This window comes from Aspergillus ochraceoroseus, assembly GCF_002846915.1.
Source record: "Aspergillus ochraceoroseus IBT 24754 chromosome Unknown P175scaffold_5, whole genome shotgun sequence".
In the NCBI taxonomy this organism is placed as follows: domain Eukaryota; kingdom Fungi; phylum Ascomycota; class Eurotiomycetes; order Eurotiales; family Aspergillaceae; genus Aspergillus; species Aspergillus ochraceoroseus.
Genome location: NW_024468480.1, coordinates 289,877 through 314,541, shown reverse-complemented (window position 1 = coordinate 314,541; position 24,665 = coordinate 289,877). Strand labels below are relative to the sequence as shown.

Below are 24,665 nucleotides of genomic sequence, written 5' to 3'. Positions count from 1 at the left end.
CGTCGTTCAAGGCGCTCTTTTTTAACCAAAGTATTCACCGGTGCGAAATGGACCAATAAGACGTGCACAATACCAGCTGGTCTTCAGCCAACGGGCGGACAAATGAACCAGACCCAGAGGTGTCCTGTGGAGAATAACAGACTGTGATATGGTTGATTACTCCGTCATCTCCCTCCTCCTCCTCCCCACCATGTGTCTGGAGAATGTCAGAAGCCCTATGGGAAGCATCTCTCTCTCTCTCTATACTCCGGGATGAGCCAATTATACGAATATCTAAGTCGAGAAGGATTAGACTGGTGTTAGTCGAATGCACGTACCGAGCACTTGCACCGAGCACTTGCACCTTCGCAGTTAGATCCAGGCAGAGATGAAAATAAAAAAGAGACGGTTGCATTCAGGCTCATTCGCCCCGCTCTTCCCCCCCCCCCGGAGAATCCCTAGGGAATACTGAGAGCTAGTCTCACAGCATCAGGTTATAGCGCACCCAGGGTTCTTGTTGATTCGTGGCTTAGCCCTGGAGAGAGAGAAACTACAACCAGATTGAGCACTTGAGGCATATATTCGAATCCTAGGTGCTGGAACACAGTGCTCCGGTGATATCAATAGGGTGCCTATTCGATTACAGTTCGTCTCATAAGCGCGCTGGGATGGGAAGCAAGGATTTTTCATTTTCGTCTGTGGATAGAGTAATATTTGCTTCAGGACAGACTAGGGATTCGTGTTCCGACTGCAGAGTCCCGGGAATTGTCGTGTAATACTGAGGAAATCATCAGGAATGCGAGGGGTAAATTCTGGATAGTAGTACTCAATAGAATCATTCAGTGTCTTCTTCCTAGGTAAGTCTAACTAGTGTCTGCACGAAGTACCTCACATCATTAGATCTGTCTGCAGTTGTAGTTACTTAGTTACCTAGGTAGTTATTATTCTACAGTGTATAATACTATAGTATCGCAGACGTCACGATATGACCTCAAAGGCCCCGCTATCCCGCTCCTGCCCAGTATCAACTTTTCCCCTCTTCTCGTGGTCCATCTACTTAAGGAACCCAAATATCCTCTTTTGCCTCTTCGTTCCGTTGTTCATTCCAACTCAAAATTCCTGTGTCATCACATCACCTCTTCCATACTCAATTTTTTCTCACTCTATCGCTCATCCCAACACTTTCCCAATCCCTTCAACCTCTCAAACTCCCATCCATCCACTCTTCTCATCTTGACTCCACACGAACTTCACACATAGTTCCAACATCATCCACCATGCCTAAGGTATGCATTCCTTCAATTCTATCATATTCCTGGTGGGTCACTAATCTGCTCCGGGGTGTAGATCACAGAGATTTTCTTCGATTGCGACAATACCCTTGTTCTCTCGGAAGAGCTAGCCTTTGAGGCCTGCGCCGATCTCGCCAATGAAATCCTGGAGACGCGTAACATTGATGTTCGCTATACTGGCGAGCAGCTGATCCAGGACTTCGTTGGACAGAACTTCCGCGGAATGATGGGCTCGCTCCAGGACAAGTTTGGCTTCGAAATGCCCAAGGAGGAGCTTGAAGGGTATGTTACCAAGGAAGAGGACAAGGTTATCGCCAAACTCCTTGAAAAGGCCAAGCCCTGTGTAGGAGCCACTGAGGAACTTGAGAAGCTCTTTGCCGAGAAAAAGTATGGGCTCGCCGTGGTCTCCTCCTCTGCCCTGCGTCGCGTCCGTGCCTCTATCCAGAAGGTCGGACAGGACAAGTACTTCGACTACGACCGTGTGTTTAGCGCTGCAACCTCTCTTCCCAAGCCTACTTCTAAGCCTGACCCTGCTATTTATCTCCACGCTTTGGATGTCTGCGGAAAGAAGGCCGAGGAGACCGTCACTATCGAGGACAGCATCTCCGGTGCGCTGAGCGCCATCCGCGCCAACATTGCCGTCATTGGTTACGTGGGAAGCTACCCCGGTCAAGAGAAGCAGGAAGAGATGGCCGAGCGACTCACGAAGCTTGGTGCTCAGGTCATCATGAGAGAGTGGCATGAATTTCCCCAGTGCCTGGAGGAAATTGAGAGCTGCGCAGTGTCTCCCGCTCTGTGAACCCGTTCCTCCTACGGTTTTTTACATGAAGTTACGACAGCGAACGCATCTTTCTTTACGAAATGATTTTCCTAGCTCTTTTTTTTTTCTCCTTCTCTTTTTCCAATTCTCCACATTCTCGTTTCTTTCTTTTTCCGGATTTCGCAGAGTTATCGGGATACATGCATTATTATTCAATTTCCTAGTATAGACAGGTTCTGATGGACACCAAGATACCCAGATAGGGCGTCTACAGCCTGCGCTAAGTTTCAAGAGAATAGAACACCTTTCTCCACAATTCCTCCTTCTCCATACCTAACTATTTCTTCAGAAATAGTGCCCCAACGGGGTCCCCGGGCGGTGGCGTAGTCGTGGTAAGATGAAGCTGGGGTCAGTCCTCTTCGACATCCAACCGAGATCCGCCGCAACATTAATACGTTTAAGCAAAGGGACGGATGCTCCACTAACTACTAGTAGTTGTGGTTGCTATAACCTGCGAGGCGGGAGCTTCGTTGATTCGAACTTCGATGTAACGCAAGGGAGGGACTATCAAACACGTACCACAGCAACAGCAGTAAGCATAGCATTCTCATGCAGGGAGGCCCGAACACACGCCTGATGTAGGTATACGGAGGCATGTAGTGGTACATGTGAGTCTTTAGCACGGAGTACATTAGTAGTACCTTTGGTCTAAACTCTACCACTGTAGTACGATACCTAGTACAATATAGGAGAACCCCCGGTTCTTCCAGCGTGAGGTTGCAAGTTAGAACAGTTGTATATAGCTCTGTAGCGGGGTCAGGTTTAGTCCAAGGCCTGCCTGTTCTATTATTGCCTTCCCAGTCCCCTAACTATGTATGTGCAAACCAAGCTCTTTTACAACCACATGCCCCTCTATTCCTAAACACTACGCTAAGGGAACAGACAGACAGCCTGCTTACGGCGACAGAAACTCCCAATCGCCTAATATGACCTCCCGCCATTCCTTGGGCCAGTGCCTCACCTCACCTCACCTCACCTCACCTCACCTCACACACATCAGAAGCTTTCATAGCTCGTCACATAAAGACCTCGGGGTTCAAGTCCTGGTTGTATATATGTGACCTAGGTATAGAGCAGAGCAAAAGGGAGGGAGGGAGGGGAGTAAAGCGTCGTATGCTATATATATATATACCAGCAAGGTCTCAGTCCTAGAGACTGGGGGATGTGCTAGGCGAGGTACCTACCCTAGGTACCTTTCAGCTTGCTCGCTGGCTGGGTTGATGAACCATACAGACTTTTTGGGGATATAATAATTGCTTACCGAGTAGTACTGTATATTAATAAAACACATTTATCTGATCTGATATCCACAAGGAATATCCTTATACTCTATATCAAAGTGCTAGCTTCAAGATCCTGTTGAATTGTAGTATATACCTTTACGCCCTTGTAAGTATTGTGTGCTCTTATTATGGAAAATAGCATGTCTATTTTCTTCTCTATCTTTTTTTTTTTTTTTTTTTTTTTTTTTTTTTTTTACATGATAGGAGATGTGTCAGTAGTTAGAACATAAGAGTCAGTAGCCTCTATTTATCTTTAAAAAGCTGCCTCATTTATTCGATCTAGCTTACTCCGTATCCTAGCAGGTAGTTAAACTAGTAGTATACGAGTACTTAGATTATATGGTAATTAGCCTCTTTATAAATCAGATATTAGTAGCTCTTCGTAGCTAACACCTCCACTAGGCATAGTTATGTATATACTCGTACTATAAAGACAAAGAAAAAGAAAGAATACACCGCCTGGTGCTCAAAGAAGCAATTCTGGTGATTCCCATGTCCACGTTTGTTACTATTTTCGTCCTGCATACTCCAAAGAGAGGCGGTCAAAATAAGACACAGGAGGAATTAGTTCCCCTCCTCCCCCTTTCTTGCCCCTCACTCATTCTTCTTCTATACAGGATTCAGAATAGATCTTCCCCGAGGTAAGTCCACGTCCACGTCCACGTCCAATGGTCCATGCTTTGCCGGCACAGTGTAGGCACTGATTGTATTATTCCATTCTATACTGAATAGGCCCTTCTGTGGTTGTGATTTAGTTAAAATCTAGCATGTCGGATCCGAAGTACGGAAAGTCCAAGTTCCTATCCACAGAGCCCCTGGTAGGTATTTCTCCCTGATATAGTTCGTTTGCTGTCTACATGCATTCGAGTAATACATGGACTGGGTGTTGCATGTTGATTTGAATGCGTAATTGACTTCAATAGGATTCGAGTGAGGCGAAATGGATCAGATCAGTCAAGATCACTTATTCCGATCCTAATGGCGTCGAAAGAACCTGGGAATCAGCAGAACGACAGGTAGGCCTCCTTATCACTCGATGTGATGGTTTCGACCTCGCTGCGTCTGTCTCTGTCTTAGACTCTTTTTTATCATTGATATTTTTTTTTTACCCCCCTTTCCTTTTTCCGAAAGTCATTTATGTCCTTGCTGATTGCTGGGAGCAAACACAAGGCCAATCATACCCTTACTCGCGGCCAACCACACAGATTAGAACCCGCGGTTGATCAGGCCATTTACTAATCTATCGATTAATCATCCTAGACTCGACCTGCAGATTGTGAAATTGATGGAGTTGGAATTGTGACCATCTTAAACAAAACCACAGGGCCCGAGCTCCTCCTTCAAAAACAGTACAGGCCGCCCATCGACAAGGTAGTTGTTGAAATACCAGCAGGTCTCATCGATGCTGGTGAAACAGTCGAGGAGTGCGCGGTGCGTGAACTGAAAGAGGAAACTGGCTACGTCGGTGTCGCGGAACAAACAAGCACTGTCATGTATAACGGTGAGTCGTATTTGCTAGTATATCCCCGGTACATTGGATGGCATTGACCCAAAGCCAGACCCCGGCTTCTGCAATACAAACCTCAACATGGTCCATGTCCGTGTCGACATGTCCTTGCCGGAGAACCAGAATCCCAAACCAGAGCTTGAGGATAACGAGTTCATCGAGTGCTTTACGGTTCCTCTCGCCACCTTATTTGACGAAATGAAGAAGCTTGAAGCCGAGGGGTATGCCATCGACGCCCGGGTGGGTACGATAGCTGAGGGGATCGAACTGGCAAAAAAGCTGAAGCTCTGAGGGAGATTCGAACCGTGTTTCCATAGACCGTTAGACTTGAATATACTTGCGCTTATGTGTTCCTCTGGGCGAAGGGTGTCCGCAACGGCGGATCGATAGGCCTAGCCGCCATCAATCGCAAACCCCAGGAATCGAAGCATCCTGCTCTCTTCGTCCTAGATTTTGCCGTCTTTTTTAAGCCCCATATATAATGCCCATGCCGCCAACGTTTTCCCGTCTCGTAGCCCTTCTTTCCACAGATCCTTCAGCGGTACGACCTTCAGCGTGATCTTCTCGCCATGGTCTCGTAATCCGGTTAGTTTGCCCTGCAATGCCTCGATCTCTTTCCGTGGCATTCGTTTCTCGCACAAAAACAGAGGGATAAACTCGTCGCTCCCCCCCGCTGATGGATACATTCCTTTCTGGAGGATCTCGCCGTCTTCAGGTTCTTCAACGGACTGTAGGGCAATAGAGGTCATATCCAGCAGTTCGCTCTGGGAGATCTTCAAGCCGGTCTCTTCCTCTATTTCCTTTGCTGCCCCTCCCGCGAAGGATCCGCTGTCATCAAGCATGCCGGCGGGGATTTCCGAGAACGCAAGCGATCCAGCCGGGATGCGGGGTTGTACCGTCAGGATCGCCCATTTATCAACCTCTGATGTTGGTAGAACGTCATCCGGTTGGAGGAGTAGCTAAATAACGAGGCAATAGCCAGGATGAGGATGCACCCTTCATATATTAATCCGATGGGAATAAAATCACGAAAACTTACCAGCATTCCCACACTTCCACCGCGTAAAAACACGCTTCCGGGCAGAGTCTCGCCACCCGAATTGGATACATCGGCCTTGAGTTTCACGAACCCCAACCGCCCCCCACCGAAGCGATCGATTGCCTGGACATGGATTTTGCGAAGCACGTAAGGGTCGCTGTAGAATTCGTGCGAGGGATTGTGCTGCCGGCTCAAGGAGCGCTGCAAGGTCGAGAACCAGATCTGGAACGCTGGAAATCCTAACAAATCCTCCTTGGAAAGATCTGGCGGACAGATGATGGGCAAGGATCTAATTCCGTTGCCCGAAATTTTGGCAGAGGTCGACATTGGCGGGTTGATGGCCGGAACTGGTAGCTTTGGTCGCAGAAATCTGGACGCGTACAGCCACACTTTGGGTCTCCGGATCATAGGTCAAGGGTCTTAGCCTCTTTCCCCTCCCGAGGACGTGTCAGGGGGCTATACCGGACAAGGTCCAGTTTAGGTCTTGGTGATCCCAGCAGGTTGGACGTCGAGAAACAAGTTTGATGGAGACAGACCTATCAGACCACCCGGGGGTTATGTATGAACTCTGGGAGCTGGCCGTGTCGGGAAAGGAAGACAGAGGAACCAAGAGACGAGCTAAAGACAATCTACTAATGAACGCCGTATGATGATGACGTTGAAAGGATGATCACGACCGGATTCTGGAACCAACAAATTCAGGAATTGTTAAGATGATGATGATGATGATAATTATTTATTAGCTTGGGCTTCATACAAGGCTTAAAGAGAAATATTTAATTTAATATAATCTATCATTACTCCATATTTGGAATGCTCCACTGTCACTTACAATAGACAATAGAATCATATTAAGTTAGTTCCTAGCTGGGAAAGTACCTGAATTAATGCCTTCATTCATTGTCTCTAATGTATTCTGTCTGTATCACTGCGGGGTCAGATCATCAGATCATCAGATCATGGACTTTTCTCCTTTCTTCCTTTTCTTTTTCCTCTTCTACATCTACATCCACATCCACCGGTTCATCTGCGTTGGAAGCTTCGTATCCTTTTCTTTCCCCCTTCTTAAATACTGGTATTTGTACTTACTCCCGGCTTACTAGATAGATCACCCCTCCCTCCCCCTGCACCTTGCCACGTCCAGCTAATGGATTCCGATACCTAACTTACTGGATGGTCTTAATTTCATGCTGCATTCGAGTATCTTAGCTCCCTTTCCTACCTGGGCTTCTTTTGGCTTTCTTCTCTCCCTCCCTCTCCCTCTTCCTTGCTCCTTTTTTTTCTTTCTTTCTTTCTTTCTTTCTTTCTTTCCCCTCTCTCGACAGTCACGTTTGTGTCTCCTTTTCTTCCTAATTTAACAAGCTCCTCTTTCCTCGGCCTGGTACACACTATTTTCTAGACCTCTTTAACCACTCACACTCTGTCGACCTGGAGGTAATCAGTCCACAATAACAAAGAAAGAGAGAGAGAGAAAGATAGAAAGAAAGGGAACAAAAAAAAACAATAACTACAGGTACGGGAAAAAAGAAGCAGATCAAAAATACTAAAAAAAAACCTGCTGGAGATCTTCTTGTCTGCTTTTTGTAGCCGGAGCGTCCCTGTTTGTCTCTTGTTGTTGGTGTAGCAGATCCGGTTCTTACTATTTTGTTTCTGGGCCTTTTACCCCCTCCCCCCTTTTATCACCCAAATTCCCTTTCTATCCCCAGGATCTGTTCGCCTGCTAGAGCATCATGGCCCCAAGGCTTTCCTGTCACTAGTAGCCAACCTGTGACATCTGGTCTGGAGGTTGATTGCCTGTTTCCTAATTCATGAATCCATCCCGGTTACGGGCCTGAAACTAGCCTCACCCTCCATTGTCTGAATTCATCATATCACTGCTTCACTTGCTGTCAGCCTTGTGGGCGGTGTTATTACAGAGAGTGCCAGGGGATTTAAAGGTATTACTAGGCCTTGTTTTCTCTCTATCTATCAGGTCTCTGGACAATATATCAGCTGCAAATCATGTTGGCCTGGGTTTCCTCGATCTTGCATCCTATCTACATCCAGAAACAAGCCCTCGACTGTCCCCCACCAGACTCGACTGTCGATTTTTTTCAATCTCAGCAGTCAACCCTCAATTTCTTCTCGGCAACCGGGCCTCTTCACCAATGCCCATAGCACCAACCTTGAACCAGGTGTTGCCATTAGAGCCTTCGCATGTGTCAAGTCTGCCCTCATCTCCGTGCAAATCCTAACTATTTTAACGGATATCTCCGGCAACGGGGGTCAACCTGCCTGCATTGTGTTCTGACGTTTCTAAGCTCGCTTAGTGAATTCGTTTCTTAGACCTTGTGTCAGGAAGCCTCTCCCTCAGAACCACCTCACCTTCCCCAGCCTTTTCCACTTCAACTTCGCATCTCCTTAACCCTCACTCAAACTCCTAGTTACAGGAATCCCTTGCGTTCCTCTCCGTGGGGGTTCTACCCTGTCGCCTTCGATATCGTGACATCTTCCCAGGGACTAGAACCGTGAATATGGACGCAGGGCTGCAACAGTCATCGATGCAGGACCCTGGCCTGGGGCTTCCTGGCTCAAGAGCACCTGGTTCTATCGCCTATAGCATTCCAGGTACCGACCCTTTTACGCAGTCCACAAATCAATCTTCCTCCCAGGGATATACATCGAATCCTAATGAACAAGGTAGGCAAAATGTAAAATCTCTGGGTCCGATCTATTAACTGGGAATTAAGCAGATCTTTTTACCAATACGTACAACGGCGGCTCCTTTACCCCGGATGGAAATCTGCTATCTGTCATGAGCAACCAACCTTCTGCCTACTCAGCCCTTTCTATGGGCAATAACGGGAACTTTACAAACACAGGCAATGTTTTCGACGATTCTCTCAGTCTGAATACCACCACTTCGAACCAGTACGGAGAGATCGGCCGCCAGTGGTCAAGTTTTCCGTATCCTGCAACTGCACCGCAATTTACCAGTACACCCTCTCAGAACGCATACTACTATCCTCAAGCCTCTGCCCAGTCGTTATCGCTCAACCAAATCCAACCGTTTGCCGAGTCCTATATGCACAGTGTGCCGACACAAATCCAACAGGGAATGCAACAGTCCCAAACCCAAACCCAGCCCATCGCTGCATCAAACCCGCTTCCGGCCATAGGCTTGCTTCCGGCCCCTAACCCACTGATGCAAATTCAACAGAGTCGCCCTTACACCCCGTTTCCCCAGTCTGGAGTGACACCATCCGGCGTTGGTCCCCAGAGACGGCACCAGCGGACTAGTAGCTTGGCTTCGGCTCCCATCACTGCATCTGGGACGCAACCAATTCGCACCGCATCCCAGCATGTGCGTGCGAGATCTCGACCTACAGCCACCGCCAGTGCCGCACATTCACCCCAGCCATCTTCACAGATACAGGGGAGCCAAGATTCAGCAGTCATACCTGCCAGCACTGGGCCAGCGACTCGGAGCATAGGGAATTCGGATCGACAAATCACACATCGGCAGCACCAGCATGCAGCGTCAAACCGTAGTGCCCAGTTAAGGAGTTTGCTTCGAAGTATGCGCGCTGGTGGAGCCCAAGCTCTACAGATGTATGAGGAGACGTTAATTCAGGGCACGCGCTATGCCTCGGACCTTGATGGTTATGGGACATCCCCTCCGCCGAAAGAGCTAGATGCTCCGCACGAGAGTCGCCCCGAGCCCAAAGAAACCGAAGAGATGACCCTCAACCTGGAATGCAAGATTTGTATGAGCCAGCTCGTTGATACCGTGGTCCTTCCTTGTGGACACGCCATTCTCTGCCGCTGGTGTGCGGACCAGCATATCCCGTCGATTCAAGGGTTTCCCAAGGGGAAGGCTAACTGTCCTATGTGTCGCGAACCCGTGAAACAAAAGGTACGTCCGTCGTCTTTGCTCTGTCGACCTTTGCCCGGTAACTAACTAGCTTAGTATCGCATTTATTTTCCATGATTCTTTGGATGAACATTTTTTTTTTTTAAAAAAAAACAAGGTTCATGCACCTCTTCATACAGTTTATGCATATTCCAACCCAGTGAAATTTCTTTCCTTCAACGGTTACAGGCTACGATCGCATCTAACGGCGCTACGGTTCACAAAGTCATTCACAAAGTCAGGGGTAGGATTTTTGTTTTCTTTTCAACATTAATGGTTACAGCGAATGATAAATATCGGGTGATAAATTCCCTGGTTACTACGTTCTACTTCATTGTCCTTCTCTTTCCCTTTCCCTTCTCTCTTTATTCTACTGTCTGTTTTATTTACCTCAAATTTCCAGTGTATTTCAACTTCTAAATTTGGAGTCCGGTATGGTTCTACCTGTTCTATCTTACTTAGCGTGGTGCTGGATCCAGAATTGACTTTTGTTCTTGATTATCCCGGACGAGGATGCCATCCCTAGTCATGAATTGTTTTCCGGCAGACCCAGCAAATCGACAGAAGTTCTGCAAATCCCCTCCATGTAGCTCAATCAAAAACTGGCAATTCTTGCATGGATTGGCAACTCTAGTTCCAAAAATTGCCGCTGAGAGTGCCTTCATACTGTGCAGCCCTCAGCGCTTGTGTAGAGCTAGGCCGTGAACATTTTTATTGTTCACATCAAGCGCGCTATCCATGACATTGCATTAGCATAGCTTGTTGCCGCAAGGAAGTGAAGGATCACTTACCGCAGAGAAGCAGAGGGGACTCATTTGATATTTCAAGGGTACCTTAGTTCCCTGATCTCCCAGCATATATATCTGCCAATTTAGGCCCATAGCAACGGGGCCTCCGAAGACAAGCTTACCACGATGACCATGATGTTGTATTTGATAGTGGTGAGTGAGTGGGTCGGTAGGTCCCTAAGGGGACGCAGCTCACTGTGGGTAGAGGAGCTCATTAGGAATTGGAGGTTCAGAGTCGGGAATTTGAACGTTTCATGATGCATCCAATGGGTCGCATGGACAAGGCAACCACTAGCTTGGATGGAGAATGTCTGTTGTGGCAACCTGTCTGTGCAAATACAAACACTATTACTTAGGAAATAGTACTCTCCAGGAGCTTATCAGAGGAACTTAATGCAGGCTGGCACATTGAAACGGATAGAGCTTGATCCATGCAATATTAATAATGATCATATTCTTCTTTCATTATTATTAGTTAAACTATTAACTATCGTAAGGTTGATGTGGGACAAATTCAACAAGGCAACTACTAAACTAGGGTGGGAATCATCAGGCTCCCGTCCTCCTTATGTAACAAGCAGACTGGATGATTCTTACCATCAATGAGGATTCTTCTGATTCTTATTATTTAACATCACCTATCTACTACCTAACTACCTTATATACTGCCAGTGCTACTCCTACTGCGAAGTAGTACTTAGTAGGTACTAGTAATTCAGTACTACTAGGTTAGGTAGCACGGTGGAATATTACGGTATCAAGATTACGATTCCCTCTCCCAGAAAACACCCAACCGTGCTCTTCTCTCTCTTTCTCTCTCTCTCTCTCTCTCTCTCTCTCTCCTGCCACCCCGTCCGAGTACTAGGTACTTAAGTATTTCTATCATTCCTGTTGCACTTTCAGCCCCTCAGCATCTATCAATTTGTCAGGGAATTTTTTTTTTCAACTGGTCCATTCACAGACGCAGGTGGAATCCTTTCATCTCCCAAATTTAACGTTACAAGTTCCAAGAACTGATTTGCTCCGGTCATCTCTAGGCAGAGAGACGAGACTAGTTGCCTAAGAAATCTAAATGTCATCATCTGCTGGCCTGCTATAAATTTACCCCCGTTGTACCTTTCAGTTTCAACGTGTTGCATCTCCAGATTGCTTTCGATCTCCAGACAGCGCGCGCCAGTCAGATCTCATTGCTCGCATTGATGTCATCACTGTCAACCTCACCGATTGGAACGTCTATACGACCGCTCAGGAGCCTCGCCGATTTACTTTCCGAGCCCCTCGATTAAATCGCGGACATTGGGCTTCAACTTGCTTCCCCCCAGAACCGATGTACCCGTGCGTATGTATGGCCTTCTTCTTCATATTAACCCACTCCGCGCCCCTCTCTCCCACATCTTTCCTCAAAGGCTTAGATCTCTCCCCTTCTAATAATAATAATATGGTGAGCACCAATAACTGATCGAATCAGATGACGTGTGACGTAACCTTACAGCAACCTGTACGATGAGCGACGAAAATGCTAGTACCAGTCGGGAAACACTTCCATTTCGACATCGGGACTACCACGACGGCAAGCAGCTAGACTCTGAGCCTATGGGCTCTCCCGAGGCGGACCCGGGGGACGGTTCTCCCAAGTGAGTAGCTCCATAATCCCCCAGACGAATTCTCTTCCCCCCGTTCAGCACCCGCAAGACGGTACGGACCGTTTTCTGTCTGCTCTTGTTCTTTCTAGAATCCAGAAGCCCTCTAACTGACTGATCAGGAGGTCGCGCATGGCATTTTTGTCAGACGATGGATCTATGACCTCCAATCGTGCGCATCATTCCGCCAGCGTTTCGTTTTCGCACAAGAGAGCTGGCTCGACCGATGTGCCGGATGACTATGGCTCTGATGCGGTGAGCGACCCGGCTGCCGACTTTTCGTGGTCGAACACGCTCAAAGGACGTCGCCAAACACGGAAGATACAACAACACCCTGGGTCGGGCACCGCGCTTAGTCGACCCATGAGCCGAGCAGCAGCGGAAATTCGAGCCGCGAAAGCTAGTCCCGGGGGTAGCGAGTCGCGTCTGCGATATTCCGTCAATTCCACTGAGGAATTTATCGGTCACGATGGCGGACCGTCACGACTACAACAGCACATAATCCGCTCTAGTCCCGTCTCGAATGACGAAAGATTTCCGCTTACCCTGAGCGCCAGACAGGACGAAATGGGCTCGTTGTCTAGGGCCTCGGGCGAATCCACGGAGGGGCTGGGCGATGGCCAGGAGTCTGCGGGGCATTTGAGTAATGATCAGAAATCCGCTGGAGGAGTATTTGCGGTAGCCGGAGGTACAGCGTCTTATGCGATCCTACCACAACCAGAAACTCATCCTATAACAGAAGAGCAATTGATTAATGAAATTCGAGGTATCTATGCCGGACTAGTCATGGTGGAAAAGAAATGCATGGAGATCGACCGCCAGCAATCCCAATCGAAAGCCGAGTTATCCAATCAGCAATGGCAAGCGTTAATTGCCCTGCATCGAACCTTGCTACAGGAGCATCACGACTTCTTCCTAGCTTCTCAACACCCATCCGCGAGCCCTGTTTTAAAACGTCTATCGGAGAAGTACGCGATGCCAGCCCGAATGTGGCGCTATGGAATCCACGCCTTCCTCGAATTACTGCGCCACCGACTCCCTGGTTCCTTAGAGCACATGCTGACTTTCATCTATTTGGCTTATTCTATGATGACTCTGCTATTAGAGACCGTTCCCTCGTTTGAAGAGACCTGGATTGAGTGCCTTGGAGATCTCTCAAGGTACCGCATGGCCGTCGAAGAAACGGACTTTCGCGAGCGTGAAGTCTGGGCCGGTGTGGCAAGGTACTGGTACAACAAAGCTGCCGACCGAAACCCCGATGTTGGTCGGATCCAGCATCATCTCGCGGTTTTAGCCCGGCCGGACATTGTGCAACAGCTTTTCTACTACACAAAATCTCTGGTCAATGTGCACTCATTTGCGGGTACTCGGGAAAGTATATTCCTCTTGTTCAATCCACTCTTAAAGGGGGGCCCTAGAACAGTTCACCGTCTTCCCGAGATGGTAACAGCATTCGTGGCAGCTCATGGTTATATGTTTACTCGCGATGCTTCAGATACCTTTATGGGGACATGCGCCGAATTCCTCTCATTCCTGGAGCAGTATATCGGTAGAACGGGCCCAGCTTTTAAAATGCAAGGCGTCTATATTGTGTCCTGTAACTTTGCATCGGTCCTTGAGTATGGCGCAACCAACGCGCTCTTACCCACCGAGTTCCTCCAGGGACCTGCCCATCCGGCGTCCATGGAAGACATCTACATCGCCTCTCACAGACATTGGACCCACGTTAGAGAACTTAAAACCATCGAAGCTGATTTTCTTGCTTCCAGAGATTCCAAGACACTATCACAGCTCATTTTTTACGGCTCTTGCTTATCATTCCAAACATTTTCGGTCATACTGGACCAAGTGGGCGATACGAATATCTACCCGGCGTTCCACGTGTCTCTTGCTTTCTTATGGTGTCTATCGCGCACCTCAAACAGCATCAAGCATGTTGAGCTTGTAGTGCCGTGGAAGCAAGTTGCCGCTTTCCTCAATACTTTGATTCGCGATTTTACCGACTTCACGCTCATCGAAGGATCTGAGTTCCCAATTTCCGACGAAGAAAAATGGCTTCCTGAGGACTTCATTGTCCGTGGTCAAATCTGGAGTCAAAATCTCTACCCATCCGGATTTTTCAACGATGCACCAACTGCGGATGATGGGCGAAATACCGAACCACCGTCTCGGGATCTGTCCAGAATGCACAGGTGTCTATGGCTTGGAGTTAGGCTTGCTATGGTGCGTCTCAGAGAAACGAAGGCGAAAAGGGGGTGTGCGAAGAGAATACTAATGACATGTAGTTCAATCGTTGGATCACTTACGATGCCAGCAGCCGAAACTTCTCCGCCACCGACTTCGCCTCAGAACTGGACACTCTGGCCCAGCAACACCATCCGTTTTACGGTAAAGGTGTACCGAAGAGGCCCATCACCGATGTGGAAATGCACGATACCTAACCCAGCTGGCAGATTCCGATTTTTCCGGTGAGCAGGTCATTGGCCCTCTCTTTAATGCCTAATTGTACGGGTTTTCAAAGGGCCTTTGACAAATTATACATGACTCCGTGCCATCTGCTTATTGAGACAGCAATACTGTGAAATGACCGGAGGCGACCAATCACGCAGCTGAAGGGCGGGTGGAGGATATTTTATTGGTTCAGAGTCTATACCATTGTATAGACCCACGTGGAAGGCGACAGAGATCGCTTAAATCCAAGGCAGGGCAGGCTTGCGACTCTGCACCTGTCTGCACCTGTATATACGTATCCTTGCTGGGATAGAAGTATCTACCTAGGAGGTAGGATTGTACAATACCGTCCACCACCCATGTGAATACCTGAGCGGAGTGGACGATTTCGGAATGGGCGTTTAGGCAGCTCCGAAATGCTTTAGCCATTAGTAGACAGAATAGCAAATGGATAACCGAACCCCATCGGAAAATTCTAGTTAATCCATTGGAGCAATTCTCGTGTATATCTCTCAAGAGTTCAATGACCTCCATTCTACGCCATCTATAGACTTTGGGGGATTGATTCAACAACAACAGTCATAGTTAAATGTTAACGGAAAACTAAGCTTACGTGCTTCTTACTATTAGTCCTCGACCCCTCTGTAACGGAGAACTAAAATAGACTTGCACGATGGCGGCATTTAGTGACTTCTTAGCGGTGGGGGGAACGGGGAGGTTCTTTTCTCGCGCAGTATCATGACCCGCCAAGGACCAACCGAAAGGACAAGCTGGCGAGAGACACGCTGCCCGAGGGTCGTCTTTTCCCTCCTCTTCCCTTCTTCCCCCCCGCGTGGATTTCTTGACAAATCTGGCCTGTTCCTCGTCATGGTCATCGCATGCCAATTTTCATCCTGCCCTTGTTAATCATTTGGCGACAGAGTCCGCATCGCATGGCTGGCCAACAACGGATTGTCTCTGTCCCGTGAGAGCATTTCCGGTGCTTATTTCCCACCAGTTATCGACGACAATCCTGCTCACCTCACATCCAGAGCATACCGTTAACCTCCCCCTTAATATCTGTTAATCACCTTGACCATGGTGAACCCAGCTTTATCCGAAGTCTGCGTCCATTGCGCTGAGCTCATTGCCAGTGTTCCTGTCTACGTCATTCTGGTCGCATTAGCCACGACATCGATTGGATTAGTTGTCCTTGTATGTGCCAGACTCTGGGCTTTGTTTATGATATGGGGTTTCCCTTCCAATCTTGTACTAGCTTCAACAAAGAGCGTTGCTGATTCGAGATTCTTTAGCTCTACGTTTTCCTCTCATCAGTCGCCCCAGTCCCACGGCAACCATTACCAGAAGAGAAAAAATATCGAACCATCACAGAAGACGGATCGGTCACTGAGCCCCAACCACTACCCTGCTGGAACGATGCTCTGGACGGCGAGAAACGCGCCGATCGTCTGCCAAACTCCTCGACCATAGAAGATGCATCTCTATTCATGTCCTTGGTCATACCAGCGTATAATGAAGAAACCCGTCTAGGTGGGATGTTAGAAGAGGCGGTCAATTATCTAGAACGGATGTATGGAACATTGAGGGATTCTGAAGAGAAAGCAATTCGGCAACGGAAATCAGCTACCAATGGACATGCAAATGGCCACGCAGCAAACGGTACGATCCACAGCAATAAGGGCTGGGAAATTATCATTGTCTCGGACGGGTCTACAGACAGTACAGAAGAAATGGCATTTTCTTTTGCGCGAGACCACCAGCTTTCACTCCATCCGAAAGGCTATGCCGGTCCCTGGACGCCTGGAACACAGGAGGGCGTTCACATCCCTCCTGGGACCATTCGCGTGGTTACGCTGGCGCAGAATCGAGGCAAGGGCGGAGCTGTCACCCACGGAATGAGACATGTTCGTGGCCAGTATGTCATCTTTGCAGACGCCGACGGGGCAACCAACTTTGAGGACCTGGGAAAACTTGTCACGGCGTGTCAGAAGATCGAGGACTCCGATGGACGCGGTGTTGCGGTTGGCTCTCGAGCTCATATGGTTGGAAGCGAGGCCGTCGTCAAGGTAAGTTTTGATTCCGATTTGCCCAGAAGGCCCCGAAAACTAATCGTGATTCTACAGCGCTCAAAACTGCGTAATTTCTTGATGCACTCGTTTCATCTAATCCTCTGGCTTATGACGCCTTCCAAAACGGCCACCATCAAAGATACCCAGTGTGGATTCAAGTTGTTCTCTAGAGCGTCGCTCCCTTTCATTATCCCGCACATGCATTCGGAGGGTTGGATTTTTGACGTCGAGATGCTCATGCTGGCTGAATTTGCCCAAATCCCTGTTGCAGAGGTCCCCGTCTGCTGGCGAGAAGTCAAGGGAAGCAAGCTAAACGTTCTACGAGATAGCATCGGGATGGCTTGGGGCCTAGCAGTGCTACGCGGTGCCTGGTCACTAGGTGTTTATAGACGAACTTGATAAATCCCTCGATCGAAGAGAGGTCGAAAATGATATGAATTTTGGTCTACTACCGGGGGGGGAGGGGAGGGAAGCTCCTTTTGTATCTTACTGTTTCATTAAAAAATCAAGATGTGCTCAGCCAAGCTCGAATATGAGCTATTGTGGGATCGTCCGTAAGCATCATATCATCCTCATTGCGCATGTCGGCTATAAAGTTCTCGATTCGGCTACCTCCGAGTCGTAACAATAAATAGCTTTGCGGACCGGCTCACTGGGCGTTGTTTATCAGCCTTGATACCGACTGAGAAGATATGAAGGTGGGCTGATCCAGGTCATTATTTAATTTCACGTTCTCGAATGGATTGATTGATTTGCTGTCGCTAGGGAATACTTGTCAATTTCTGATGCGCTTTCGGATTGCCCGATATGACATGAAACCAACGACAAAACCATTCACTGTCACCTGATACTCCTTTACTTGCTTATAGGCATAAGTCGATCGCCAGCTACATTCTTGCTGATGCTTGCACAATCCAAAACCTCCTGAACAAGCTGGGAGACGAGCTTAGCTAAGTACTCGAACTACCAAGTACTTTCTCACAAACAACCACCACCACCACCCTTGGAAGCAATGGCAATAGTCACCAAGCCGCAACCACCAGCGCCCTTGCTCAACCTCCCTCTAGAGCTCCGTCTCATGATTTACGACTACATTGTGGCAGTCCCCAACAAATACACCACCGATCGCCCCATGATCGTTGTCAATGATGACGGAAACACATTTACCACACGCGGCCGCTACCGCGCGCTTTCGATGTGTCCCAACTGGGTCGGCGAAAACGGCCAAGTCCGATCTCTGCTCTTCATCAACCACCAAATCCACGACGAAGTCGAAGACTTCCTCTACTCCCGGTACACGCTGTTCTTCTTGAATTCGTTCAATCTAGACCACCTCGGCGCTTTCCTCGACATGCTCAGTCCCACGGCGCGCAATCGGATCCGCAGCGTGGGGTTTGAGATCTACTTCTTCGTCCATTCACAGGCGGGGACGCCCAAGCGCACATGGGCCGAGTATAATCGAGCCGCGAGCATCCTGGGGGAGAAATTGCCGCATTGGTCTGACGTTGTTTTTTATCTGGATCCGCGGTTTTGCTTTGCCTCTTGTGCGGCTACAACGGTTGTGGCAGAGCGGGACTTGTCGGTCCGTGGGATTGGGTATTTGGAGATGGTGTTTGGGGGGTTACAGAAGGAGATGGATTTCTTGCCTTGTTCAAGGGGGGGGAGAGCTGGTCAGTATAGAGCACGGGGGCTTTTGGTGCAATAACGGAGGAGGTGCTGGCTTGTTGATGTCCTCAAAATCTAGTAAGTTTTGCTTCCTGTTTGCTTTTCTTGGGAAAGTGACTTCTATACCTGATTCTAACTACTAGTGAAGGACAACCCCCCCCCCCCCCCTCCTCCCCCAAAAAGAGCGAACAGGGAAACACAGAATTCAGTCGAACCCGTCAAAGCGTGGCTTACTGGTGGCGTGCAATCTGCAGGATGACGTTGTGAGATTGGCGTGGAGGAGCTAGAGATATCCCATGCACGTCTCCATCCAGGGAATAAGAACTAGGGTTCCCCAATCCCCCAATCCCTGCTCACAGCTTTGGTATGTATGTCATTTCGTGGAAAGGGGTTTTGATGGGATTTGTTTTTGTTTTTTTTTTTTTTCTTTGGCTGTTGAAGATTTACTCTATGTTGTGTTACGAGGGTTGCTGCTGCTTCGGGGGGATTCAGAAGCCGGAAGAAGAGATACAACTCGAGATCGATCTCCAGCACTCGGTTCTGACAGTATGTATGTCATGGGGAACTGAGTTCTCTCATGGTGCAGTGGCCTCGGATGTGATCACCACCCACCCTCCAGTGGTCCGACGCTTATGGACCCAGACGACTCCTCCACTGCGAAGATCTATCTCCCTCTGTCCTTTCGGATAGAATTGGTCTTGATAAATCTTGCGGATGCAGCGATAGGATCCTACAACGTCATGCCTATCTTGTGATCGGCCCCAAGCTACCCTACATACCATAATATACGGTATGGAGCAAATCTTTAGCTCTAGAGGATTTGTAATATTTACGAAATAATGATATATAGTCTTCATGTTTCCCCCTTTCACTGTTTCGATGTCCCATCTATATTTACCTTCTCGCAATCGTCACCCTTGGATTATACCGTATATTATCGTCGGTTGTTTTATCACGATTACCCAGAGGACGTGTCATTCATAGCCTCTCCTCTTCATGCAGTCAAGCGCATCTCCGCCCACTTGTCCGTCGATGTTTGGATGCCTGCTTTTTACCCTTGATTGACTGATCCAGCAGGTCCTCCACTGGCTCGTGAGTTGGCATCTAGTGGTACGTTGGTTCCTGGGAATGGATCCTTGGTTCGAATCCAATTTGTCCTTTTGAGAGCTTCTGACAGAATTGTTCTCCACCCTCGATCACCCCGCCAAAGGTCCAGAGAGCTGTCGAGGCTGAGGCTTCTTCTCGGGCGCAGAAATTCCGAACTGACAATTGTTCCAATAGTTACAACCATCTCGTCTTCGCCTCACTCTTCCTCTTGTCCACTCCTTCCCTGGGTTTATTCATTTATGAGCGGCAAAGCAAAACTGCCCCTTGGATCGTCTCAGTCGCCGAACCTCCTGCCCCCTTTTCCCCCCCTTTGAAGCGTAAAGCACCGGTGATGAAGTCCGCCACTTCCACCAAGCTCCCAAATGGGCACGGTAGCCTGTACAAGGAGGTGCGATTCTCTCCCACAGCTACCCCTATCCGACGTTCCCAGTCTGTACCAAATGCACATCCCACCTTGGACCCAGACTATGCGCAGACGCTTGAAGGGAAGGGAGAGTCCATCCCCACACTTGCGATCGCATACCTCGAACAGTCCCGGTCGGTCCTCGATCGCCAACGGATCAGCTTCAACCATGAAAGGACCCTTTTTGCGGAGGAACGACTATTATGGGCGAAGGAGCGGGAATTGCTGAAACTAAGAATCAAAGAGCTTGAGTCGCTGCTAAAAAGCAGGGGTGTCGCGACAACCGTTGCGACCGGTGCGATACCTGATCCAGCCCACCACACTGCGCCGACCATGAACTCCCAGGTTTGGGAGGGGTCTTTCCCCATGAGCCGGCCCACAAGAGTATTTCCCGATACGGGGAAATTGGATCACCACCTTAGTCAATCAGCAACAGCTCTGGAGCAAGGGCCAAATCCTATATTGGCTGCGCCGTCCCTAGACGCTGCGCTCTCCCCCAAATCTCATGCTATCGAATCTACGAGTATACCAGTGCCGATAGAGAAACTCGATAGTACATTGGACGGAATTACCCTCAAGTCTTCGGCGCTACCACCCGAAATCGTTGCCCGGGTCATGACCCCGCCATCGCCGTCGTCTCGTGAGACCTCTCCCTCGGTTTCGTCCCAACAGAGGGCTCCTGGGGAGCATCGCAACAGCTTGAAGCTAAAGCTTTCGGAGCTAGGCCCCCCAGAAAATAACCGTGTCAGGGATGCAGGACACACCCCAATGGCTGTCATCGATCGGGATGTGGACACTGAGCAACCGTCCCCTACTGAAGGTCCCTCTGTTGAGAGTGAAGACCCCCTTGCCCCCTCCGCGACTCGCGTCCAACAGCCGGCAGAGAACTCTAGTTCGTATTTCTCGGGGGGTTCCGACCTGCCAGACTTGCCAGACGATCCAGCCCTTAAAGGGCCTTTATCCCTACTAAACGAAAGGGAGCACGACGACGACTTTCTGCAGGAAGTTGATCAGAGGCTTCTTAATCAGGCGAGGCTGATCCTAGGACACCGCAGGACAGAATCACAAGACACCGACGGGGACGACACAGAGGTTGCGCCTACTGCTGGTCATGGTGAACAAGAGTTGGAAATCAAATTCAAAAACACTACAAATTTTGGTACTGCATTTGGGAAATCTTTATAGAGTGAATATTGGGTTTCCATATTTATGTACTTCTTCTTTCAGATGGATCTATTTGTTCCTACAGGCTGGGACTCCAGGTTTCTATTTGTTGCGCTTCTCAAAACTGCCACGACTACCACTCCTGCTTGCTTCTTCTTCTTCTTCCTGGGCGGATGGATACTATGAATGATGACTCTGATGATTGCTGATATCGTTGAATAATTTGGTACAGATGATGACCATGTGTTACCTGCAGAAATCAATCCGAAAACTGTCTCTGGTCACCCCTTTGCTCCTTGACTGTAGCAGTGCAGACCCCTTTATTTTCTCCTGTTGGTCTGGTATCCTCGATAGCTCCGTAGCTCCTTGCATCAACTCGGAGCCCACTGTAGCTCTCGGACCACATAATGTATCTCGTTACTTGGGTGTTGTTTAGGAGCTGGTACGTGTGTACAGAGATAGTCTCGGACAGAGTGAGCCACTTGTTCCCACCAGAGATCCTGGTACCAAAGGGGCCGTCCCTGTGCCTATCTACTTTCGGCCTTGCTTTCAAAGCCCTGATGAGTTGCATGCGTACGATCTTGCGAGGAAAGGGTTTCTGCAGCTGTGCACTGCGCCACTCCTTGAGGCTAGGTCAAGGACCAGGTCCAACAGTATAAAAGCCCGTAGCCTCTGTATGTAGCCTCTTTTTGTCTCGATCAAGCAACATTCTAAGAAAGCTGTCATAGCATCATCCATTCTTTTCATCTTACCCATTCCTTCTCTCTCTCCCAAGTCAATCTTACCTTGTTATAGTCCATCTTTTGGGTGTTTCCTTTCTTATCTAATGCATAATATGAAGAACCTCTCAGCACTACTGTGCCTCCTGATGACTGTTGGTCCGGCCTCGGTCCTCGCGGCTCCTGCGCTCGTCCGCAAACAAATGAACAGCGCCACCCAGGCCGCCTCACGCACAGATATCGGTATCCCCGACGGCCCCGACTTCAACACAAACGACTTCTTCTCTTCCTCCTACCAAGAAGGCCCAAATCGTCCTGCGCAGGACGACAATACCCATGACGTGAAATCCCACACGCAGGCGCAACACGCGACCACCATTGGGATTCCTGATGGGCCATACTTTGACACCGGGTCCTTCTACGACGCTACCTACGAGGAGACGACGACGACGACGACGACTCCTACTACTGTTCCGCCACCGGTTCAGGAGGTCCCGACCCCGGCTGCCCCGGTTGAAACTCAGACCTCTTCTACTACTCGTACTCCGTCCTCCACACCCGGTGAGGGAGAGCCAGACGGCAGGGAACCTGAGCCTAAGCCTGAGCCTGAGCCTCAACCTGAACCCGAACCCGAACACACCCCGGCACCTGCTCCGCAACCAGAGCACCAGCCCGAGTCCACAGTTACCGAAGTCCCTCCTCCAGCCCAAACATGCACATGCGCTTAGATGGCGGACTCGACTCGACTCGACTCAACTCGACTCAACTCGACCTCCAGTGGAGCTTTGGTTTTGGTTTGTTTCCCGGAACCCAAGGGCACGACCGACTAACTAACTAACTAACTAACTATGATACGATGTCTTGATTCATTCTTTCATTCATGTGCACAAAGTTTACTATTATGTTTCTTTAGTTTGATTCCGGCTTTGGTTTGGATTCCTCTCGTCATGCTATGTTCTATCTAGCCTTTTTTTTTTGTATGTATGTATGTATGTATGTACTGTGTGTGTAGGTTTTAATTAATGGTTATGGGTTATGGGTTAGGGTTTTCTTCTTCTTCTTATCTTATTATCTTGCGGTTGGTGCTTGAGGGGTTATCTAATAACTAACCAGATGGTGAGCTTGTATGTTTCACGTTGGTATGTATAGATCGGTAGATCCTACTAATATCTTCGTGTGAAGTGGAGCAGTCAGATACTTGGATCCTGTGGTCTATTGAATGTCAGGCCCTGCTCTTGGTTACAGAAAAAAAAAGTTCAGAACTCAAGTCTTCATTGTTGATCATGTCATCATGAGAAAGAAGAACGCCATACACCTTATATCATCAAGCATACAACAAGAAAAAAAAAAAAAAAAAAAAAAAAAGACAAGATTGGAAAGTGTATCGGAGATTCGATCTGAGAGAAAAGATTTACACTCCCATGGTGTAATCATGCTCAATACCCGGAGTCACACTCGCAATGAACTTCAGGAAAACAACCAGGTACTGGTCCACGCGGATCGCAACCTGGTCTTCCTCGTCATGCTGCAGAACCTCCCATTCGTCTCCGCCAGACTGCGCTGCCTTGTCCGCGGCTTGCTTCTGAGCGTCGCTTAGAGAAAGTGCCTTGATGTCATCGACGAGACCTTCGAGGCCGCTTTCACTGGCGAGCAGCTTGGGAGGAGAGCCCGAGGCAGACTCGCCGCCGGCTTGCGTGAGTTTCTCGCGGCGCAGCTTGAGAGCTGCGTCGGCGCGGTCCAGGAGGGTCTTCATCACCGCGGCGTGGCGGCAGGGGTGTACCGTGGCCATCTTGACGCTGCCCTCGAACCAAGGAAAGTCTTCCAGGGTCACAGTCTTGTCCTTGTAGTCGCCGACAATATCCTCCATCATCAGCTGCGGCGGGAGCGGCTCCGACGGCGAAAGGTATCCAGATAGGTAGAGACGGGGTGTCCGGTAGAAGTTCGAATACGTGATGTAGAGGTTGTATGTGCGGGTCGGCCTAAAGCATTGGTGAAGTACCGGTCTGTCAGCAAGACCAAACCAAACCAAACCAAACAACACAGTGAAAAAAAAGGAGAGGCGGCGACGAACTGCGTAGTCCCAGACCCTCCCACAGGCTCTCGGATAATCGCCTCGTCATCGTCATCATCCTCCATATCCGGGATCTCCTCTTCTTCTTCTTCTTCTTCTTCCTCCCGCTCCGCTAGATTGCCCGCCTCGTCTACCGTCCTTACATCCCCGATCCGACTTTCGTGGCGCTCCCCACCTCCCCCCGTACGCAGCCAGCCATCGTCATCCGCCGCACCAGAGAGCATGTCCCGCACGATCTCGTCATCGAGGTTCGCATCTCCGGCGAAATTCTCGTTCAGGCGTCGGTGACAGGGTACCCCGCGGGTCACCAGGAACTGCTTTCCGGGAGGCAGGTAGGAGACTCGCTTCGCTGGGGTTGCGGCGTCAGCCCACGACCACGAGGGGAACTTGTAAACGAGGTAGTCGCCCGCAAGCACAAATTCCTCGGGGGTGATCTGCCCTGTTGTGCGGAAGGTAGAGGTTCGTGAGACCGGGGCGAGGCGATCCCGCCAGGTTGATAGGGTGGAGTGGAGGATGTTCATTCTTTCGCTCTATTTGTGGGGTGCTATTTTTTTTTTTTTTTTTTTTTTTTGGATGATTCAAGGTTGAAAATTAGGAAGGGATGGGTGCTTGGACAGAGTCTGGTAAATGGAATGTGTGAATTAATGGAGGGACCTTGCGTGCTGTGAAAGAGGGACGACGGACGGCTTATCAGTCCCGGATAGAATGTGGCGGTCTTGGGCCTCGCTGCCTGGGGCACGCGGGGTACATCATGTGGCTCGAGGCTCGTCACAACC

General features: G+C 49.2%; 11 protein-coding genes across 11 annotated transcripts; 9 read left to right on the top strand and 2 right to left on the bottom strand.

Annotated features, from left to right (window-relative positions):
* Positions 1-1,044: 1,044 nt before the first annotated feature.
* On the top strand, positions 1,045-2,070 carry P175DRAFT_0480434 (HAD family hydrolase; the record flags this gene model as incomplete). The annotated part of the gene is made up of 2 exons (XM_040895432.1): positions 1,045-1,265; positions 1,327-2,070. Exons 1-2 carry the CDS (start codon positions 1,257-1,259, stop codon positions 2,068-2,070), a joined length of 753 nt encoding a protein of 250 aa, XP_040751224.1. The 5' UTR covers positions 1,045-1,256.
* Positions 2,071-3,998: 1,928 nt separating this feature from the next.
* Positions 3,999-5,555, top strand: P175DRAFT_0501995 (MutT/nudix family protein). The gene is made up of 5 exons (XM_040897288.1): positions 3,999-4,015; positions 4,107-4,192; positions 4,298-4,390; positions 4,635-4,875; positions 4,934-5,555. The coding sequence occupies exons 2-5, from the start codon at positions 4,142-4,144 to the stop codon at positions 5,170-5,172; spliced, it is 624 nt and encodes a 207-aa protein (XP_040751223.1). The 5' UTR covers positions 3,999-4,015; positions 4,107-4,141; the 3' UTR covers positions 5,173-5,555.
* On the bottom strand, positions 5,328-6,247 carry P175DRAFT_0439160 (putative NUDIX family hydrolase; the record flags this gene model as incomplete). The annotated part of the gene is made up of 2 exons (XM_040893944.1): positions 5,328-5,840; positions 5,921-6,247. 2 exons carry the CDS (start codon positions 6,245-6,247, stop codon positions 5,328-5,330), a joined length of 840 nt encoding a protein of 279 aa, XP_040751222.1.
* A 2,008-nt stretch (positions 6,248-8,255) lies between these two features.
* Positions 8,256-10,108, top strand: P175DRAFT_0256768 (C3HC4 finger protein). Its single transcript, XM_040892712.1, has 3 exons — positions 8,256-8,599; positions 8,653-9,815; positions 9,870-10,108. The coding sequence occupies exons 1-3, from the start codon at positions 8,434-8,436 to the stop codon at positions 9,888-9,890; spliced, it is 1,350 nt and encodes a 449-aa protein (XP_040751221.1). The 5' UTR covers positions 8,256-8,433; the 3' UTR covers positions 9,891-10,108.
* A 1,995-nt stretch (positions 10,109-12,103) lies between these two features.
* Positions 12,104-14,681, top strand: P175DRAFT_0439233 (uncharacterized protein; the record flags this gene model as incomplete). The annotated part of the gene is made up of 3 exons (XM_040893950.1): positions 12,104-12,234; positions 12,363-14,463; positions 14,526-14,681. 3 exons carry the CDS (start codon positions 12,104-12,106, stop codon positions 14,679-14,681), a joined length of 2,388 nt encoding a protein of 795 aa, XP_040751220.1.
* A 683-nt stretch (positions 14,682-15,364) lies between these two features.
* P175DRAFT_0509822 (dolichyl-phosphate beta-glucosyltransferase) lies at positions 15,365-17,159 on the top strand (the record flags this gene model as incomplete). Its single annotated transcript, XM_040898461.1, has 4 exons — positions 15,365-15,377; positions 15,782-15,885; positions 15,984-16,757; positions 16,815-17,159. The coding sequence occupies 4 exons, from the start codon at positions 15,365-15,367 to the stop codon at positions 17,157-17,159; spliced, it is 1,236 nt and encodes a 411-aa protein (XP_040751219.1).
* A 254-nt stretch (positions 17,160-17,413) lies between these two features.
* On the top strand, positions 17,414-18,602 carry P175DRAFT_0501989 (uncharacterized protein). Its single transcript, XM_040897287.1, has 3 exons — positions 17,414-17,458; positions 17,526-18,503; positions 18,574-18,602. The coding sequence occupies exon 2, from the start codon at positions 17,773-17,775 to the stop codon at positions 18,463-18,465; it is 693 nt and encodes a 230-aa protein (XP_040751218.1). The 5' UTR covers positions 17,414-17,458; positions 17,526-17,772; the 3' UTR covers positions 18,466-18,503; positions 18,574-18,602.
* Positions 18,603-19,434: 832 nt separating this feature from the next.
* On the top strand, positions 19,435-21,378 carry P175DRAFT_0501987 (uncharacterized protein). Its single transcript, XM_040897286.1, has one exon. It carries the CDS (start codon positions 19,864-19,866, stop codon positions 21,118-21,120), a length of 1,257 nt encoding a protein of 418 aa, XP_040751217.1. The 5' UTR covers positions 19,435-19,863; the 3' UTR covers positions 21,121-21,378.
* P175DRAFT_0256729 (uncharacterized protein) lies at positions 21,227-21,592 on the top strand. Its single transcript, XM_040892711.1, has one exon. The coding sequence runs from the start codon at positions 21,332-21,334 to the stop codon at positions 21,533-21,535; it is 204 nt and encodes a 67-aa protein (XP_040751216.1). The 5' UTR covers positions 21,227-21,331; the 3' UTR covers positions 21,536-21,592.
* Positions 21,593-21,672: 80 nt separating this feature from the next.
* On the top strand, positions 21,673-22,863 carry P175DRAFT_0501985 (putative cell wall protein). The gene has a single exon (XM_040897285.1). It carries the CDS (start codon positions 21,935-21,937, stop codon positions 22,544-22,546), a length of 612 nt encoding a protein of 203 aa, XP_040751215.1. The 5' UTR covers positions 21,673-21,934; the 3' UTR covers positions 22,547-22,863.
* A 295-nt stretch (positions 22,864-23,158) lies between these two features.
* Positions 23,159-24,460, bottom strand: P175DRAFT_0524149 (ATG3/ATG10 family protein). The gene is made up of 2 exons (XM_040899352.1): positions 23,890-24,460; positions 23,159-23,797 (listed from the first exon to the last, which is right to left on the bottom strand). The coding sequence occupies exons 1-2, from the start codon at positions 24,408-24,410 to the stop codon at positions 23,230-23,232; spliced, it is 1,089 nt and encodes a 362-aa protein (XP_040751214.1). The 5' UTR covers positions 24,411-24,460; the 3' UTR covers positions 23,159-23,229.
* Positions 24,461-24,665: the final 205 nt, after the last annotated feature.

Excerpts from the sequence above, each read along its gene's own strand:
- P175DRAFT_0524149 (XM_040899352.1), bottom strand. The coding sequence starts at position 24,410 with ATGAACATCCTCCACTCCACCCTATCAACCTGGCGGGATCGCCTCGCC. Across the intron at positions 23,798-23,889 it reads GGAGGGTCTGGGACTACGCA|GCCGACCCGCACATACAACC; the intron begins GTTCGTCGCCGC and ends CCAATGCTTTAG.
- P175DRAFT_0256768 (XM_040892712.1), top strand. The coding sequence starts at position 8,434 with ATGGACGCAGGGCTGCAACAGTCATCGATGCAGGACCCTGGCCTGGGG. Across the intron at positions 8,600-8,652 it reads ATCGAATCCTAATGAACAAG|ATCTTTTTACCAATACGTAC; the intron begins GTAGGCAAAATG and ends GGAATTAAGCAG. Across the intron at positions 9,816-9,869 it reads GCGAACCCGTGAAACAAAAG|TATCGCATTTATTTTCCATG; the intron begins GTACGTCCGTCG and ends TAACTAGCTTAG.
- P175DRAFT_0501985 (XM_040897285.1), top strand. The coding sequence starts at position 21,935 with ATGAAGAACCTCTCAGCACTACTGTGCCTCCTGATGACTGTTGGTCCG.
- P175DRAFT_0501987 (XM_040897286.1), top strand. The coding sequence starts at position 19,864 with ATGAAGTCCGCCACTTCCACCAAGCTCCCAAATGGGCACGGTAGCCTG.
- P175DRAFT_0256729 (XM_040892711.1), top strand. The coding sequence starts at position 21,332 with ATGATGACCATGTGTTACCTGCAGAAATCAATCCGAAAACTGTCTCTG.
- P175DRAFT_0501995 (XM_040897288.1), top strand. The coding sequence starts at position 4,142 with ATGTCGGATCCGAAGTACGGAAAGTCCAAGTTCCTATCCACAGAGCCC. Across the intron at positions 4,193-4,297 it reads TCCTATCCACAGAGCCCCTG|GATTCGAGTGAGGCGAAATG; the intron begins GTAGGTATTTCT and ends TGACTTCAATAG. Across the intron at positions 4,391-4,634 it reads GGGAATCAGCAGAACGACAG|ACTCGACCTGCAGATTGTGA; the intron begins GTAGGCCTCCTT and ends TAATCATCCTAG.
- P175DRAFT_0501989 (XM_040897287.1), top strand. The coding sequence starts at position 17,773 with ATGGCAATAGTCACCAAGCCGCAACCACCAGCGCCCTTGCTCAACCTC.